Source organism: Heterocephalus glaber, unplaced genomic scaffold (assembly GCF_053883595.1).
Source record: "Heterocephalus glaber isolate CG9 unplaced genomic scaffold, H.glaber_assembly_v1.0 deba00000676, whole genome shotgun sequence".
Lineage (NCBI taxonomy): Eukaryota > Metazoa > Chordata > Mammalia > Rodentia > Bathyergidae > Heterocephalus > Heterocephalus glaber.
Window position 1 is genome coordinate 5,644,965 of NW_028258156.1, and position 19,632 is coordinate 5,664,596.

General features: G+C 40.1%; 1 protein-coding gene across 8 annotated transcripts in view; it reads left to right on the forward strand.

The window, feature by feature from the left end:
- The window catches only part of Gsdme (gasdermin E), a 128,327-nt gene that overhangs the window by 8,257 nt on the left and 100,438 nt on the right, over window positions 1-19,632 (forward strand). For 5 of the 8 annotated variants that reach the window (XR_002393092.2, XR_015449340.1, XM_021254113.2 and 2 more), the window contains exons 2-3: window positions 1,194-1,422; window positions 18,157-18,373. Coding sequence is in view for 6 of the 8 variants with exons in the window: in XM_021254113.2 (XP_021109772.1) it covers window positions 1,212-1,422; window positions 18,157-18,373 (428 nt within the window). In the remaining 2 variants the exon portion in view is untranslated. The remainder of the gene's footprint in view (window positions 1-1,193; window positions 1,423-18,156; window positions 18,374-19,632) is intronic. The other 3 variants (XM_087206650.1, XM_087206651.1, XM_004839543.4) reach the window with 1 other exon arrangement.

A 19,632-nucleotide genomic window follows, 5' to 3' on the forward strand; every position in this document is an offset into this window, starting at 1 on the left:
TTCACTCTTCCTCAAACCTCTAATCCGTTGAGAATTTTGCTCTTGTGTATGATAAGAGAGAGGAATAAAGTTTTATTTTTTCCAGATGGTTAGCCTGTTTTTCCAACATCATTTATTAAATAGTCTGTATTTCTTCCTGAATATAGTACTTTTTAACCTTTCGGTATGTCTCTTCTTTTCCCTTCAGCTGAAGAGTGACAGTGATTTTGGGTTAAAAAGTAATCACCAGTTATTTTTCATTTCAGAGTAGGAAAAGTCACAGTGTAGAGAAGACACCCTTGACCTTTCAGAGAACTATAGTTGTCCCTAGGAATCTGCTGAAAGATTGGTTCCAGGACATCTTTTCCTGCTTCAGAAATTTCCACATCTGTGGATGCTCAAGTTCCTTATGTTAGATGTAGTGTTTGCATCTAATCTGTGCACACCTCCCAGGATGTGTACTTGAGATTTCCTGTAGATTACTTACAATACCTAATGCAATGTAAAGGCTATGTAAACAGTTATTATACTACATCATCTAGGAATAATGACAAAAAATCTACGTATTTAATACAATGCAAATTCTTTTTCAAACATTTTCAGTATGTGGTTGGTTGAATCTGTAACAATCAGTATGTTGTGCAACAAATGTTCTTAGCTCTCTGCCTTCCAGATGTTTGGAAGGATTGTATTTCTTGACCGTCATGGTTGGCGAAAGCCATGTGACTTGTTCTGGTAAGTTGTAAGTGAATATTCCATGAGTCTGTATTGGACCAGAGAATTTAATTCCTGGTGTGAGAACTTCCAGGACTTTCTTTCCTGTTATATAATGACTGAATTGTTCAACCTGGTGGCTTTTTCTTTGGTCTCAATTTCTGAATGACTACAATAAGCAAAGCTCTCTTGCCACCCGCCCCCCCCCCCCGCCCTGATATTCACACTTTAGGAACAAATGCATCTTTATTGTCGTAAACCATAAACATTTGGGTTTTTTTATTTGTTTCTGAAGCATACCCCAATGATCCTGACTGATACACATATTCTTTTTCACTATCTCATTTAATTTGTCATCAGCTGAACTCAAATTAGGGGATTTCCTTGGGAGAAGACACTTTTATGTGAACTGTTGAGATTAGAGAGAAAAGGTAATTTTAGAAATAAAGATACAAAAGACAAACTTTATATTTCATTTTAGGATAATTTAATTTTTTCAGGTAATCTGGAGCCTCAAAATGTTTGCCAAAGCAACAAGGAATTTTCTTAAAGAAGTTGATGCTGGTGGTAACCTGATTTCAGTATCAAACTTGAATGATTCTGATAAGTTACAACCTCTAAGTCTGGTGACCAAAAGGAAGAGATACTGGTGCTGGCAGAGACCCAAGTACCAGTTTTTATCCGTCACCCTTGGAGATGTACTCACAGAGGACCAGTTTCTGAGTCCAGGTATGTTTCCTTGTGTATATTCTATAATTAGATCCAGAACAGAAGATGGATCTTCTAGACATGACATGAGTTGTCTGTAATTGAGGTAATAGATTAAAATGAATTCTTCTTTTTCTTTGCATACTGTCTCAAAAATATATCTTTTCATAAAATGAACAACATTCTGCACACTTGAGATGAAAAGTTATAGCTTCATCTTTTGAAAGCAGTTTTTCAGTTTTGGTATAAAAATTAGCCATGCTAGGCATGGTGGTGCTTATCTAATCCCCCCCAGCCACGAGGCTGAGGCAGGAAGATTGAAAGTTGGATGCAAGCCTGGGTTACTTAGGGAGACTCTTGTCTTAAAGAAATAAAAAAGGCTAAAGATGTAGGTCAGGACTCCTTGGGTTCAATCCCCAGTACTGGGGAGAAAAAGTCAATCATGCCTATTTTAGACAGTAAGTGGAATGGTTGCCCTGGTCAGAATTTGGTTCCCTGTTGAGATGAATGCCACCACATACTGATGAAGAGAGTGTGAATAGTGTTATTACTCACATAATGATGCTTTCTGGAGAGTGTAAAGCAGGCTCCCAAGCTGGTGTAAGATGGCTGCAGCAAGGTGGATAAGGAGATAGCTTCAGCTATTACTGTGATTAAGGGTGGAGTATTCCTGTCTACTGGGTTGGGGTTTGTGTGGTCTTTCACTGGCACCAGTATGGGGAGCACCCAGGCTTTCTAATCAGTTTGTCCAGATGTGCAGTGGAAAAAGAAGAGGCAGTGGGGGCTTTCCAGCTGCCAGCAGACATTGTAAAAATGGATTGGACATATCATTGTAGTACAGTTCGTAGAGAAAAGTTTTAAAGTAAGTTTAGTAGATTAGCTATTAAAGTAGTTGTGGAAGCAAAATAGGTAGTGTATCCCTTTAAAAGCTTGCCTTAGCCCATTGCTTTTGTTGTTTAAAGTGAAGGTTATATAGCTCCTTTGATCTGTAGCTCCACTATAGATAATATCTTAGCTCTGAAGAACAAAGTGGCAATCCCTGAACATCTTGTGATATATGTGCCGTAACTGTCATGTGTTTAGGACTGTAATCAGTGACAGAAACCAACTGTGTTTAACCATTAAGCAGAAATTGGAAATTTATTTATTTAACAAAGACCACTAGGGATGCGATAATGACTAACAAAAGTATAAAAGGTGACTAATAAAGAACGTGGCGTGTGGACACTAACCAGACCAGTTTCTGGAGGTCCCACCTGCTTGCAAGTAAAACTTATTATTTTACTCGAATTCTGTGTCTCTGTGCATTTCTTTCCATGATTTTCCGGAACATTTGGTTCCCTGACCGGGAATCGGGAAAGAAGTGGCCCTTTTGGGCATTGGCCTGAACCCCACTGGAGGCAGTGGCTCTCCGCCTCCTCGAGGGGAATGGCACACCCCTGGGACTAATTTCATAGGCTCCCCAACAGGACATGGAGACCCACCCGCCAGCTGCGATCGCCCAAACCCGAGACGGAGGATGACAGAAGGAGGGCTGCTGCTGTTGGTGTCTCGTCTGTCTCTTTCCTTTGCTGGGTGAGAAACCCTGGGAAACCCCCTAGTTGTTAACTTTTGGTTTCGCTTTGGTTTAACTTTGGTCAAGTACAGTGCAGGGACCTGATCACCCCTTGTGCTTTGGCATTTGGGAAGATAGCTCCTCCCATTTGTTTTGGTTCACTTTGTGAACTTTGGGCAAAAATAGTGCAGGGGCCCGATCACTCCTTGTGCTTTGCCGTCTGGGGAGGTAGCTTCTTTCATTTGTTTTGGTTATAGTTAGGGGGGGTCACTGGGAAGGAATGTGATAACTTCTGAATAAATATGAGAGTGAAAGAGTTCTGGATAGGAGAGTGTGTGGAATGAGCCACGGAACAAGACAAAGGGAGGAGCCACTTGCGCTTAAAGAGTCCTCCCCGAGTTGCAAAATTTGTGTGCGGTCTGTCCTGTGATTCTGTGGTTGCGTTTAACAAAGGCACAATGGTGAGCTTACGCAACAGCCCACCTTAGCCTGAATGGACCTTAAGGTGGGCGAGAGGCCTGCAGCCAGGCAGGCGAGCAAGTGATCCCCACCTTTGTTTGTCTTGCATCTCCGTACAAGGGTACCCATACATACACCAACACTCTGATTGGCCGATCGTGGGGACAGAAATGTCTCATCCTACTGTTTTGGAATGCATGCTTAAGAATTTTAAGAAAGGTTTTACTGAAATTATGGTATTAAGATGAAACCCCCCAAACTTAGAACCTTTTGTGAGTTAGAATGGCCCACGCTTTGCCTAGCTTGGCCAACTGAGAGATCCCTAGGTGAGGGTCTCGTCTGGTCTGTCTGGCTAACAGTCACCACCCCTGGACAGGAACATCCAGATCAATTTCCCTATATTGATTTATGGCTCAAATTGTGCCACAGAATGCCTTCTTGGCTTCATATGTGTGCCCTGGAAGCAAAAAACAATAGCCTGGTCCTCTGTCAGAAAGAGGATGATGCTGGAAAGAAACCGGTCCTTTCAGATCCAGACCAAGAGAATTTAGACTTTCCCCCTCCTTTTTTGTTGCTAAATCCACAGGTATAGAGGAGGTAGGGACAAAAGCATGAGAACTGCTTGACTTTAGTGCACCAGAGGGTGCATGCCATGGTGACTCAGAGAGGATCGAATAGAGCTTACACTCAAATTGGAAAAAAAGACTGAAAAGAAAAAATAAGTAATGGATTGAAAACAGCTAAGAAAGCTCTGAAGAGCATAAAACAAAGCCAGAGAAAGTATAACTGCGCTCTACTAGACATAAAGGAATTTTACAAGAGAAATCAAGTTATAAATCTTAGCTAATTGATAAATGTATGTGTGTTTCAGTTTGAGTTGATGTTTAGTGTGCCTAAATTATTTCTTGTACATTGCATATTCTTCAATTTTAATTATAGGGTTAACTTGCTCTTTTCTGTACTTTGTTGATAAAAACTCAAGGTTACTACCGTTCTATTGGCAGCCAACCAAATTTAAAATGTAACAATCTGAGAACAAAAAAAGGGACACTTTAAAATTTTAACAGCTAAAGACAAGTTTGTGATAAAAGGTTTGTAATAAGTGAGATAAAAAAATATTTTTGCATGTTTGTCTTGTTAGATAAAAAGAGATGTACAAGACCAGAAGGCTTAGGTATGTCAAAAGATGTGCAAAAGTGATTTATCAAGAAAATATGTATGTTTGTTTGTTGGTTTCAAGTTTGTTATGAAAAGTTTAAATATGTTTACATTGGTTGTCATCAAAGGGTTAAATTCTAAGTATGTTACTAGAATATGTGTACATCAGTCATCGTCAAAGAGTTTGAGCCAACAGGTTACAATATAACCTCCTCCTTTATAGTGAGTTAGAAAAAAGGACTGTTGGGAAAGGGCACAAGTATGTCAGACCAAGGTGCGGTATTTGAGAATTGACTTAAAAAAAGGACAAAGGAGGCTAGGTCCAGAGAAAAAGAAAGTCGTTTATTCTCTGCTAAGACCCCTCCAAAGTGCTTCAGTTATTTGATTCCATCTTTGCTACCCATCGTCCTAATTGGGAGGACTGTAAAGAAATTTGCAGAGCCTTGTTAACCACTGAGAAAGGCAGGGAGTCCTAGGGGAGATTAAAAAGATTAATGCCGCTGGAATGCTGGGAGATACACAAAATCCAGATGCTTGGCATAAACAGCAGTTCCCAGTAAATATGCGGCCCGATTGGGATCCCAATACCCCAGTAGGCCAGGAGAGTTTAAGAAATTATTGGACGGCCCTTCTGGCAGGGATATGAGCTTCGAGTAAAAGACCTACAAACGTGATTAAAGTGTCAGAGTCTCAGCAGGAGCCTGACAAGAGCCCTGAGAAATTTTAAGAGCGGCTTTGGGAGGTCTACCAAATGTACACATCATTTGACCCTGCTGTTCCAGATAACCATCAGTTAATCAATAAGACCTTTGTAACTAATTCAGCTCCAGACATTAGAAGGAAAATTCATACGCAAGAGACTTGAGAAGGCATGAATATAATGCAGCTGCTGCAATTAGCTAGGAAAGTGTATGTGAACAGAGAGTCAGTGAGAGAGAGAGAGAGAGCGAGCAAGGAAGGAAGATGAGTGAGATAAGAGGAGAGCCAGATACATAGCAGTGGCTATGGGAGCCAAGGTAGAGAAAGAAAAAGAAAGGGAACAAAATCAGAAGGAAGCAAAAGAAAGGTTTTAAACGTGAAGACTTAGAGTCTGAGCAGTGTGCATATTGTCAAGAGAAAGGACACTGTAAGAATAAGTGCCCAAGGCTCAAGGAAAAGAAAAAGCAGGACTTGAAGGAAAGGAAGGATAGTGGCACATTGTTGCCTGTGATGGAAGACAGTGACTGACACAGACCGTGCTCAATGCTGCAAGGCCTCCATGAGCCCATGGTCGATATAAAGATAGGGGGCCAAAATATGTACTTTATGGTGGATAGTGGTGCAGAACATTCAGTAGTAACAGCTCCAGTTGCCCCTATGAGTGGAAAGCACATCCAAGTAATTGGTGCTACTGGAATTTCAGAGAAATGCCAGTTCTGCTATGAAAGGACATGTGAAATTGGAGGATAAAAAGTGAAACATGAATTCTTGTATACATCAGAATGTCCTATCCCCTTACTAGGAAGAGATTTATTACCTAAATTGGGAGCTGCAATAACTTTTCACCCAATGAGCAAATGCATCTCTGCATTTAGACCCAGGAAAAGATCTCATCATGATGGTAATTACTAAAAGGGAGGATGAATGGCAATGTTACAATGTGGATGATGTTTACCAGGCTCCACAAGAATTTAAAACTATGTTTCCTGGAGTATGGGCAGAGGAATTGCCCCCAGACTTAGCTAAGAATCATCCACCCATAGTTATAGAATTAAAAGACAATTCGGCCCCCATTGCTGTAAAACAATATCTGATGTCCAGGCAAGCCCAAATTGGAATCAAGCCCCATATCATGAGATTAAAGGAATTTGGACTTAAAAGAGAATGTAAATCACCTTGGAACACCCCTTTGCTGCTGGTTTGAAAACCTGATGGCGACTATAGGCCAGTGCAAGATCTACCAGCTGTAAATGACAGAACAGTAACACTGCACCCAGTGGTCCCTAACCCTTATACTTTATTAGGTCTAATACCCCCAGAGGCAGCATGGTTGTTTGGACTTAAAAGATGCCTTCTTTTGCCTTTGCATAGCTCCCCTTAGTCAACCCATCTTTGCATTTGAATGGGAGGACCCAGGTGTTGAGAAAAAGACTCAGTTTACTTGGACCAGATTGCCACAGGGATTTAAAAACTCACCCACGTTTTTCAGGGAAGCCCTAGCCAAGGACTTGCGTGGCTTCCCTGTGGAACAATATAGCTGTGTTCTACTGCAGTACGTGGCTGACTTACTGTTATGCAGGTCATCCCAAGAACAGTGCTGGGAAGGCACCAAAAAGTTGTTGCTGCACTTACAAGAAACTGGATATAAGGTATCATGGAAGAAAGCCCAGATTTGTGTACAGCATGTTAAATATTTAGGATTTCAAATAATACAGGGCATGCATTGCCTAGGAAATTAAAGAAAACAGGTTATTAGTGCCATCCCTGAACCTCAAACAAAGAAGCAGCTAAGAGAGTTTCTTGGGGCGGCAGGTTTCTGTAGAATTTGGATTCTGGGTTTTGCAGAAATCTCTAAACCCCTTTATGAAGCCCTAAAGGGACAGGAGGAGAATCATCTGCATTGGACTGTAGAACAGGAGGAAGCTTTTAAGAAATTAAAATTAACTTTAGCAGCTGCCCAAGCCTAGGCATACCAGATGTAAAGTGGCCTTTTACTCTGTATGTTACTGAGAAAAACCATGTGGCCCTTGGAGTGTTGACCCAAGAAGTAGGCCCATGGAATCAACTGGTGGCATATTTGTCTAAGAATTTAGATCCAGTAGCAAAAGGATGGCCTCCTTGTCTTCAGGCCTTAGCAGCTTCAGTTCTGTTAATTCAAGAAGCAGACAAGCTGACTTTAGGTCAGGAACTGACTGTGTAGGTTCCACATGCAGTCCTAGAACTGCTGAACACAAGGGGGCATTGTTGGCTCTCAAATAATTGGGTTACTCAGTATCAAGCCCTTCCTTGTGAGAACCCCTGCTTGCAGTTTATTCCTGTGAAAGCTTTAAATCCTGCTACCTTCTTGCCCACGGAGACAGGCCCTCCCAATCACGACTGAGTATCACTGGAGCACTTTTCCAGCTGCCCTAACCTGCAAATGAGACCCTTGTCCAATGTTGACCTTGTCCTGTTCACGGATGGGAGCGGCTTCATGGAAGATGGAGTCTGTCATGCTGGATATGCGGTAACCACGAAGGATGAGGTGATCCTAGCTGGAGCCCCTTCCTTTTGGCTGGTCGGCACAATGTGCTGAGCCCTGGGCACTCATACAGGCACGCTGATGGCCAAAGGGTAAAAAGGTGAATATATATACAGACTCTTGCTATGCATTTGCTCCATGGCATAATTCATCAAGAGTGAGGTCTTCTCACAGCAGAAGGGAAGCAAATCAAGAATAGACAGGAAATTGTACAGTTGCTAGGGGCAGTGTGGGAACCTAGCACAGTCACAGTAATACACTTTTTAGGACATCAGAAAGGCAAAGACTTCATTGCACAAGGTAACAATAAAGCTGATGCTGAAAGCCAAGAAAGACAGTGCGCCCAAAGCCCTGTTCTCACCACTCTGGAGGCTGGTGAGTCAACGCACGGCTGAAGAATGGGAGCACTGAGGAAAACAACATGGCCATTGCTCTGAGTTTCTTTGTTTTTGAACTGCAGTTGTTTAAGCCTAGTGATGAAAAGTTTGATGAACAATATGTAACTTTTAAAATGGTAAAATGGGAACGGGAGGGCTATCCTTTTACAGTGCTCTTTGATGCCTACCCAAAGGAACATTATGGGGTACCTGGGGTAACTTCTGACTGTAGGGGCTATTCTAATGAGATTATATTGCAAAGAGAAAACACAAGTTTGGATCAATGGCTCCCTTGTTGGACAAGCCACTGGTAATTGTAACAATTGTAAACAAGGTCAGTGTAATCCTATATCTATGTATATGTCATCCCCATGGGATCCTATTTGGCTACAAGGAGTAATATATTTCATTAGGATAAGAAATTTAAAAAGATCTTGAGGATAATTCGAGATGCACTTCAGGCTTTAGAAACCCAAGTAGATTCACTGGCCAATGTCGTATTACAGAATAGGTGTGCTCTCGAGTTGCTCACAGCCCAGAAAGGAGGGACTTGCTTATTTCTTGGTGAAGAGTGTTGTTATTTTGCTAATAAATCTGGTGTAGTACAAGAATCACTAGACAAACTGAAAGATCAGATCAAGGCTCTTGATGAGGAATTTGGTATAGGAGAGCCGTCCTATGGGATTAATTTTACTTTGGCAGGATGTAAAACTTGGATAGGACCTCTTCTGAGTCCCCTTCTTGTTATAATATTAATATTTGTTTGGTCCTTGTGTTATTCAGTGGATTTCAAGACATATACATCAGCGTATTGCTGCCACTCAACACTATCAAATGCTAGTATTAAGAAATACAGATAAGTTAGAACATTATGGATAGAAGATTTATCCTGAGGTAGACAAAGGGAGGAATGATAGAGAAAAGTTTTAAAGTAAGTTTAGTTGATTAGCTATTAAAATAGTTGTGGAAGCAAAATAGGTAGTGTATCCCTTTAAACGGTTGCCTTAGCTTGTTGATTTTGTTGTTTAAAGTGAAGATTGTATAGTTCCTTTGATCTGTAGCTCCACTACAGATAACATCTTAGCTCTGAAGAACAAAGTGGCAATCCCTGAACAAACTTGTGATATGTGCCATAACTCTTATGTGTTTAGGACTGTAATCAGTGACAGAAACTACCTGTGTTTAACCATTAAGCAGAAACTGGAAATTTATTTACTTAACAAAGAGCACTAGGGATGTGATAATGACTAACAGAAGTATAAAAGGTAACTAACAAAGAATGCAGCACGCTGACACTAACCAGACCAGTTTCTGGTGGTCCGGCCTGCTTGCAAGTAAAACTTTTATTATTTTACCAGAATTCTATGTCTCCATGCATTTCTTTCTGTGATTTTCTGGAACACAGTTATGCCTGCATAACATTTCAAAGATGGGATGAAAAGATGGTGATCCCTTAAGATGATATTGCCTAGTGACATCTTAGCGAACTTAGTTTGTGTAAGTACATTCTATGATTTTGGCACAATGATGAAATTGCCTAATGATGCATTTCACAGAGCTTGTTGTTAAGTGATACCTGTCTATGTTTCTATAAAATATAGTAAGAGATGAAGAAGAAAAATAATCAAAAAATCTACCATCACTTACTAAGTTTTGTTAACATTTGGATTATAGTCTTTATTTCTCTGCCATTTATTTGTTTGTTTGTTTATGGAGACAAGGTGTTGCTATGCAGTTCAGGCTGGCCTTGAATTCACTATTTAGCCCAGGGTGGCCTTGAACTCTTGGCAATCCTCCTATCTCAGCCTCCCAAGTGCTGGGATTATTGTCATGCACCACAATGCCTGAATTTTCCCTTTAAAAAAATGTATTATTGTTATATTTTTAGATGTGGGTCTCATTATGTTGCCCAGGGTTTAAGCAGTTCTCTTGCCTTAGCCTCCTGAGTGCTAGAATTAGAGACATATGCCACTATGCTTGGCTTTTGCATTTAATTTTTTAAAAAACAGAATTAGAAACACTGCCATCAATTTTTATATACTCTTTAATAAGGCTGCAAAGAATATTTCTGTGTGTGTGTGTGTGTGTGTATGTGTGTGTTTGTGGGATTTTTTTGGTGCTTTTGGTGTTGGGAATTGAACCCAGGGCCTTTCACATGCTAGGCAAGCACTTTATTATTAAATTATATCCTCAGCCCTATGGTTTTTTCAATTTTTTTTTATGTTTTATTTTTTAAATTTTTTTTGTACTTTAGCATGGATTCTTAGAATATCTGGACCAGAGGTTGGAAACTTTTTGAAGACTTGGTATTCACTTCCATTTTACTTTTTGTAACATGGTGATTTGTGAAAGTATCATCATTTCCTTTTTTGATGAAGTGATGTCAGAGTCTTCTTTTGGCTCACAAGTTCCCTAATTTTGTGATTCCATACTGGAGAGAAAGAGATGGAGGACATCATTCCAGTCTCCAAGTCTCCAAATTTTCTTTTGAACAAGCCAGTGGTCTTTTCAGTGAGCTCATTGGGGCTGCTGAGCAATGGGAGAACAAATTGATATAAATTTTATATGAACCCATCCTCAGACTTATGCACATCCTGGCAGAACCTCTGTTGAATGGTAAAATAAATATAAGGAGAAGCAAGGGAGAAAAAGATTTACCAACTAGACCAGGAGTCCCTGAGTAATGGAATTTCTCTGCTTTGTGATGTTGAAATGCCTCTTTTGTGATATCTTGAAAAGTCATGAAGACTCAGTTGTAGTCACTGAAGATAAAGGGTGGAATTTGAGAGTTTACAAAATTTTGATTGTCCCTAAGAGGTGTGACTAACTTGGGGGATAGAGTTCCAGCAGTGATAATAAGTGACTGAAACCAGAACTGGGTTTTGAAGATAGAATTATTGTCTGGGTAGAACTTTGTAGAATTCAGGATGATCCTGTTTATCAGAAAAGGATGTGGCTATGGACCAAACCCAGTGGATTAGGCACTTGTTTTATGCCAAGCTTTGTACTTGGCAACAGCATGGACCAGGTAAGTGTCAGTGATCTCTAATTACATAAAAAAGTCTGAGGCTCAGTGAGATGAATGTTACCCAAGGTCTCCCATTTAGTAATATTTTTTAAAAATTTCATTTTATTGGTACATTTTAGGTATACAATATAATGACATTCATCATTGGAAATTTGCACCTTTACATAATCTCTTTTGGTTCTTATATTCCCCCTTCCCCTGCCCTCCCTTCAACCCCTCCATCCCTCCCTATTCACAAAGAGCTTGCTTCCATTTTTTCAGTTTCTCATATTAATTCCATTCCCTTCTTTCCTTTCCCCTACCCCTCCCACTTCCCCTTCCCCTTTGCCCCTTTTCTTCCTATTTCACATTATCTATTATCCCTTTTAGTCCTTATTTACATTTTCAGTTTCTCACACTAGAGAAACAATTCTCACACTAGAGAAACTATTTACACATGTGCATCCTGTTTATTTCACTTAAGAGTATTGCCTCAATGTGCATATAAATGTCTCTAAGTTCTCATTTTTATGGCTGAGCAGTACTCCATTTTATAAAAAAAAACAAACCACAAAATTTTCTTTATCCAGTCTCCAGTTGATGGGCAAATGGGCTGCTTCTAAGTTTTAGCTAATACAAATTGTGCTGCCATGAACATGGGTGCACATATATCACTGTGGTATGATTTTTTTAATTCTTTGAGGAAGATACCCAGCAGGGGAATAGCTGGGTCAAATGGGACTTCCAGTCCTAGTTCTTTGAGGTATCTCCATACTGATTTCCACAGTGCTTGCATCAGTCTACATTCCCACCAGCAGTGGAGGAGGGTTCCTCTTTCTCCACAGCCCCGCAAGCATTTGTTATTGGTTGATTTCATGAGAGAAGCCATTCTTTCTGGGGTGAGCTGGAATCTCAGTGTTGTTTTCATTTGCATCTCTCAAATGACCAGTGATGTGGAACATTGTTTCATATGTTTATTTGCTATTTCTACTTCTTTGTTGGAGAAATATCTGTTCATTTCAGATGTCCACTTTTGGATTGGGTCTTTAAATGTGGGAGGTCTGATTTTTTAAAGTTTTTTATAGATTCTAGATAGTAGACCTTTGTCTGAGGAAGAGCAGGTGAAAACTTTTTCCCACATTGTGGGTTGTCTCTTCACACTGCTGGTGGTTTCTCTTGCTGTGCAGAAGCTTTTTAATATGAGATCTCACTTGTTGATTGTGCTAGTTCATGGGCAACTGAGGTTTTGTTCATAAAATCTTTTCCTACACCAATGTCTTCAAGGGTTCTACCTAACCTCTGTTCCAACTGGTTCAGAGTTTCTATTTTAATATTTAGATCTTTAATCCATTTTGATTTTAGTTTAGTGCATGGTGAGAGATATAGGTCTAGTTTGAATCTTTGGCAAGTTGAAGCCCAATTTTTCCAGCACCATTTATTAAAGAGGCTATCTTTCCTCCAGTGAGGGTGTTTGGCTCCTTTGTTGAAGATGAGGTGGCTGAGTGCATCTGGAGTTGTTTCTGCATCTTCTAATCTATTCCACTGGTCCTCAGGCCTGTTTCTTTGCCAGTACCATGCTGGTTTTATCATAGTAGCTTTGTAGTATAGTTGCAGGTTGGGGATTGTGATAAACCCTACCATGTCTCTATTGCCTAGAATTGCTTTTGCTATTCTGGGTCTCTTGTTCCAAATGAATTTTTGGGTTGTTTTTTTCATAGTCTGTGAAGGATGCTGCTGGGATTTCAATTGGGATTGCATTGAATCTATATAGCAGTTTTGGAAGTATGGCCATTTTCACTATGTTGATCCTTCCTACTCAGGAGCCAGGGGATGTCTTTCCATTTTCTGATATCATCTTCAATCTCTCTTTTCAGAGTGCTATAGTTTTCAGAGAAGAGGTCTTTGATTTCTTTTGTTAGGTTGATTCCTAGGTATTTCATTTTTTTGGATGCTATCTTGCAAGGAATTGTTTGCCTTCTGTCTCAGTGAGTGTTGTTCGTGTAGAGGAAAGCTGTTGATGTTTGTGTGCTGACCTTGTATCCAGCTATTTTACTGAATTTGGTTATTAAGTCTAGAAGACTTTTGGAGGCATTCTTGGAGTGTTCTATATAGAGTATCTGTCATCTGCAAATAATGACAATTTGACTTCTTCATTTCCTATCTTTATTCCTTTTATTTTTTCTCTTGTCTAATTGCTGTGGTTAATGTTTCCAAAACTATATTGAACAGGAGTGGTGGTAGTGGACATCCTTGTCTTGTTCCTGATTTTAGTGTGAAAGATTTCAGTTTTTGACCATTTAGTGTGATATTGGCTGTTGGTTTTTATATAGATGGCTTTTAGATTGAGGTAGAGACTGTCTATTCCAATTTTTTGTAGGGTTTTATAAATGTGTGTTGGATTTGTCAAATGCTTTTTCTGCATCTATTGAGATGATCATATGGTTTTTGTCCTTGGCTCTATTGATATAGTGTATTACATTTATTGATTTGTTTATGTTGAACCATCCCTGCATGCCTGGGATGAATCCTACTTGGTCAGGGTGTATGATCTTCTTGATGATCTTCTGCATTCTATTTGCCAGTATCTTATTGAGGACTTTTGCATCTATGTTCATTAATGAGATTGGCCTATAGTCCTCTTTTTTGTTTGGGTCTTTCTCTGCTTTGGGGATCAAGGTGATGCTTGCTTCCAGGAATGAATTTGGGGGTATTGCTTCCCTTTCAATTTCATTGAAGAGTTTAAACAATAGTGGCAGCAGTTCCTCTCTAAATGTTTTGTAGAATTCAGTAGTGAAGCCATCATGACCTGGGCTTTTCTTGGTAAGTTTTTAATTATGTTTTCAATTTCATTCATTGATATTGGCTTGTTTAGAATTTCTAGGTGTTCTTCATTCACCTTTGGTAATTCATACTTATCTAGGAATCTGTCCATTTCTTCTGTGTTGTCCATCTTATTGGCGTATAGGTTCTTGAAGTAGGTATTGATGATCCTCTGGATTTCTGCTGGGTCTGTTGTAATTTCACCCTTTTCTTTCCTAACTGCATGGATTTGGGCCTTTTCTTTCCTTTTTCTGATAAGGTTGGCTAAGGATTTGTCAATTTTGTTGGTTCTTTCGAAAAACCAACTCTTGGCTTCATTGATATATTGTATCATTCTCTTAGTCTCCATTGAATTGACTTCTGCTCTGATCTTTATAATTTCCTCCCTTGAATGAGCTTTGCATTTGTCCTGCTCTTCTTTTTCTAGAATCTTGAAGTTTATCATCAGTTTGTTTAATGGGGCTCGCTCTGTTTTCCTAATATGAGTATTCACTACTATGAATTTCCCTCATAATACAGCTACATTGTATCCCATAGATTCTGATATGTTGTATTATCATTGTCATTTAATTGAAGGAACTGTCTGATTTCTTTAATTTCTTCTGTAACCCATTGTTTATTCACAAGTGTGTTGTTCAATTTCCATGTGTTTATGAAATTTTTGCAGTTTCTTTTGCTATTCTCCAGTTTTATTGCACTGTGGTCTGGTAATATATAGGGCATAACGTCAAGTCCTTTGCATTTAAACATGTTCTATGAGCAAGTATGTGGTCTGTTTTGGAGAATGACCCATGTACAGCTGAAAAAAATGTATATTCTGATTTGGTGCGGTGGAACGCTTTGTAAACATCTGTTCAGTTCATTTTTTCAAGAGTTTGATTGAGGGCTGGGGATTTAGCTCAGTGGTTTCGGCGCCTGCTATGCAAGCACAAGGACCCGAATTCAATCCCCAATACCAAAAAAAGTGTGGGGGGAAAGAGTTTGATTGAGTTCTAGTATTTCATTACTTATATTTTGTCTAGTTGATCTATCTATTTGTGACAGTGGAATATTGAGGTCCCCCACTACAATTGTATTAGTGCATATATAACTTTTCATGTCCATTAGTATTTGTTTTATATAGTTGGGTGCACTAGTGTTTAATGTATATATGTTTATGATTGTCATTTCTTCCTCTTGCATTGTTCCCTTTACAAGGATGTAGTGTCCTTGTTTGTCTCTCTTAATCAGTGTTGGTTTGAAATCTACTTGATCTGCAAAGAGGATAGCTACTCCTCCTTTTTTTTCAGGTTCCTGTTACATGGTGTATTGTTTTTCACCCTTTAACTTTCAGTCTGAGTTTCTTTCTTAATTATGTTTCTTGTATGCAGCATATTGTTGGATCTTGCTTCTTGACCCATTCTGGCAGTCTGTTTCTTTTGATTGGTGAATTGAGACCATTAACATTGGTGGTTATAACTGATACGTATTGACTTACTATTGTCATGACTTTTTTTTTGTTGGATTCTCTCCCTTTGCATTTAATTTCTTGTCCTGCCCAATGGATGCATTCCACTGGCCTTCCTGGGGATGTGATCCTTGTTGTCTTTTCCTAGGATATTGTCTAAAATTTGTTGGAGTGCTGGTTTGGTATTCATGAAGTTCCTAAGGTGCTCTTTTTCATGAAAGTATCTTATTTCTCCATTCATTTTGAAAGATAGTTTTGCAGGGTACATCAATCTGGGTTGGATGCTGTTTTTCTTTTGAGCTTGGAATATGTCATTCCAAGCTCTTCTTGCCTTGAGGGTTTGTGTTGAGAAGTCTGCTGTGATTCTGATGGCCTTTCCTTTGTATGTGATTTGTTTCTTTTCTCTAACTGCTTATAGAACTTTGTTCTTCTATTGGTTTTCTGGAATCTTAAAAATTATATTCCTTTGTGCAGTTTTTTTTTGATCAAGCCTAGCTGGAGTCCTATATGCCTCACTTATCTGTATGTCAAGTTCTTTTCTCCTACTTGGGAAGTTTTCTGCCATCACTTCTGTGAACAGTTTTTTATGTCCTCTGCACTCTCTCCTGTCTCTTCATTGACTCTAATCAGTCTTATGTTATTCTTCTTTGCATTATCTAGCAGCTGTTGGATTGATTTTTCTTTTCCTCCTCACTAATTGCAATCTTATATTCTATATCTGAAATTCCGTCCTCACATTGGCTCATTCTGCTGCATAGACTTCCAATGGAGTTTTTAATCACCTGGAAATCTATTTGCATCTGTTTTATGGATTCCATTTTTTTCCTATGTTGGGATTCCATCATGTTCCTCAGCTCCTCTCTAGATTTATTAATCATTTCTTGCACTATGAGCACAATCTCTGCTTTTATCTGAGAAATTATTTCTGATTTCATTTTTTCCAGATCCTCTTTTGTTTCCAGTTCAGGGAGTCCAGGTGGTTGAGTATCAGAGTGTTTCATCTCGTTTTCCTTTGGGGTTGCTGTAGGTGATCTGGAAGTCTGGTTTTGAGACTTGTTTACGTGTCGTTTCCATGGGGGTTGTGTGGTGGGGTGGGGTGGGGTGGTGGGGTGTGTATGTGTTGCTGGTGCCTGTGCCACTTACCTCCTCTGAGCTGGGAGCAGTAGTACAGTGGCCCAGAAACCTCCTCTGTGCTGGAGTGGTCCCATTTAGTAATATTAATGTAGGGAAATGATATTCAGCTCTTAACATCCTTTCCATCCCACTTCCCTAAGCATTTCTTGTAGAGCTTGCAATCTACAAGATGTTAAGTAGAAAAGGCTTTTTCTCAGCCTTCTTATTCTTGGTTCTTATTCTTGATGGGAATATAAATTGCAAAGATACTGAGATTGCTTACTAATGATGGTTGAAGAATGGGTTTTCTTGACTGGAGTCAAAGAAATACTGGTGTTGGGGCAGTCTGTAGATTGCAAGCAGCCTTTCAGACTCTGTTAGTTTTCAATCCCTTGAGAAGGGCAACCAGGAGCTGAAGTGAGCCTTTGTTCAGGGTAAAGGGAAAAGTCTATTGTCAATTTTCTAGCAGGATTTTTTTTGAAATGTGGTCTCACTGTGTTGCTCAGGCAGGTCTCAAAACTTATGGGCTCAAGTGATCCTCCCACCTCAGCATTCCTAAGTCCTGGGACTACAGGCATGCACCAGCATGGCTGACTCCCAGCACCCGCTTAACATAACTTTACTGAGTGTGATAGTTGAGAGTATTCTTATAGTTGTATCTGGTTGGATTAAAAATGAGAAAAGTGACATGGGGGTGTAGCTCAGTGGTAAAGTGTGCGCTTACCATTGTGAGGCTGTGGGCTTAATACCAGCACCAGGAGGAAAAAATAAGAGAGGGAACAGTAGAAATCTGGAGACATGAGAAGGCTGCCATTTTTTGTGAGATCCTGAGAATCATCTTTAGCGTTCAGATACAAAGGGAAGATCTTGAAGGCACTCTGAGAGCTATCACCTGTATTTGGCCAGATTTGGAGCATGGCAGTTCCCAGTTGACTCAGCTGAAGCTGGGACAGCAGGTGGTGGTGGCATATTCCTTAACATCTGGGAAGCTGGGAAGGAGGAAGGGAGAGAGTGGGGCTGATGTGCTCCAGGATGGTGACTGAGGGGCCAGGCAGGTCAACAGATTTTCTCAGGAAGATAGGAAATTATAAATATGGGAAGGGAATTATTAAACTGAAGGTGGTAATGAGGGCCAGGAAGTTGTTCTCCAGGACTGGTGGGCAGAAAGGCACAGTGTCTACAATGTCCAAGGCAAGGTCCAGGTGGACCCACCAGGTGCATTCCTTGTGGATGCGTCTGGTGGGCGTTCCTTTTCAGCCTGCACCCTGGCAAAATACACATTTTCAGTGGGGTATTTCTTCAGTGGGTGGTGGTTAAAGAGATGTTCACTTTGAAGTGATTTGCTGAAATGTATGGATTCTTTTTCCTATACATAATGGAATTGAAAAATGGTAATACATAAAAGCATTGGAGGGAGCCCTGGCAATTTGGGGCATGCGCTTGGTCAGCACATGGGTGGGCTGCATGCTCCATTTTCTTTTGCTCTAATTTAATTGCTGTAATTTATTTTAATTGGCTGCTGACTGTGTGTTTCACAAGGCTCTGTAGGAGTGGGAAGCTGAGTGACCCAAGACACAGAGGTGGTCTTATTGTCTTCAGGTTCCTCTGCTTTATTCATTCCAGTGGTCGTGGAGTCAGACTTCGTGAAGTATGAGGGCAAGTTTGAAAACCACGTGAGTGGGACCATTGAGACCGTTCTGGGCAAGGTCAAGCTGAACGTGGGAGGCAAAGGCCTGGTGGAGAGCCAGTCTTCCTTTGGGACCCTGAGGAAGCAGGAGGTGGACTTGCAGCAGCTCATCAGAGACTCTGTGGAGAGGTAATACAAATTCTGTGTGGCATTTTGGGTTTTGACACATCTCATGTTTAAAGGTCATTCATTTGGACCTTTTTTTAAAAAGGTAGCAGATGAAACCTTTGCCAGCCAACAAATGTTTATTGAATGCCAGTTGTGCTGAACACATTCTGTATTCTAGAATTCCCTGACCGTTCATAGCCTCAGGGTGGAGACCTGGGAAGCACTTTGAAAGGATGTTATTTTAGGAAAATTCCTGCTGCCTTCAGTCCTATGAATTGTAAAATGCCAACTGTGGAAAGGCTCTGTCCTTCATTTTTGAATTCTGATATCAGAAGCAGGAAAGTCGAAACCTTTCTCTGGCTGTTCATACTTTCCTGACAAGGGAGAGAGCAAGTGAGGGACTTCAAAGGAAGAGATATTTTCCAACTTTGACGTCTTAAAGAGAATCCTACACTAATTCATTTGACTTTCAGTAAATACATTTTATTCCAGGCTAGCTCCTCATTATTTTTACCTTATGTTTATTCAACATTCAATAAGTAATTTTATTGAGTACATACCATGCATCATGTGCTAAGGGTGCTACAGGGAACACAATGCCATAATTTCTGTCCTACATTCTAGTGGGGAAAGACACAAAATATGTAACTAAATAATATATGCTGTAGGTTGATGGGGTCAGTGGAACCGAGAAAAAAATGGGAGGGGGGCTAGGATGTTCTAGGAGAGGGGACTATGATTTTACACAGCATGGCCAGAGAAGGCATTCTGAGAAGTTGGCATTAGAGCCCAAATGGAGGCGAGAATGAACGTGGAGCACTGGGCAAGCAGGATGGGCCTGGTGATCAGGGTGGCTGGAGCCGCATAAGCCAGTGGAGGATGGGGAGGCAGCAGGAAAACAAGTCTTGCAGGACCTCAAAGACCATTGGAGACTTTCACTCTTACGGGAGTGAGATGCCCTGAGAGGATTCTGAGCAGGAAAGTGACATTTTGGAAGGATCATTCTGCCCACTGAGTTGAGAAGAAACTGGATGGACAGAAGCTAGGAGCCCAGCTGAGAAGTTACTGCAATGATCTAATTGAGATGGTATTTCACTTTATACAGTACCATGTGTGAATTTTCATGTGTAATTTTATTACCCTTTTTTCCTTTTAAAATAGAAGGTTCATCCAAATGAATTAAGAGAAAAGTCACTTGTATTTAAGTATGGGTGACTTATCTTCTCTTTTGCAATATTTTAAAAATATATAAAATATAAACTATGTGCTCATTAAACAAA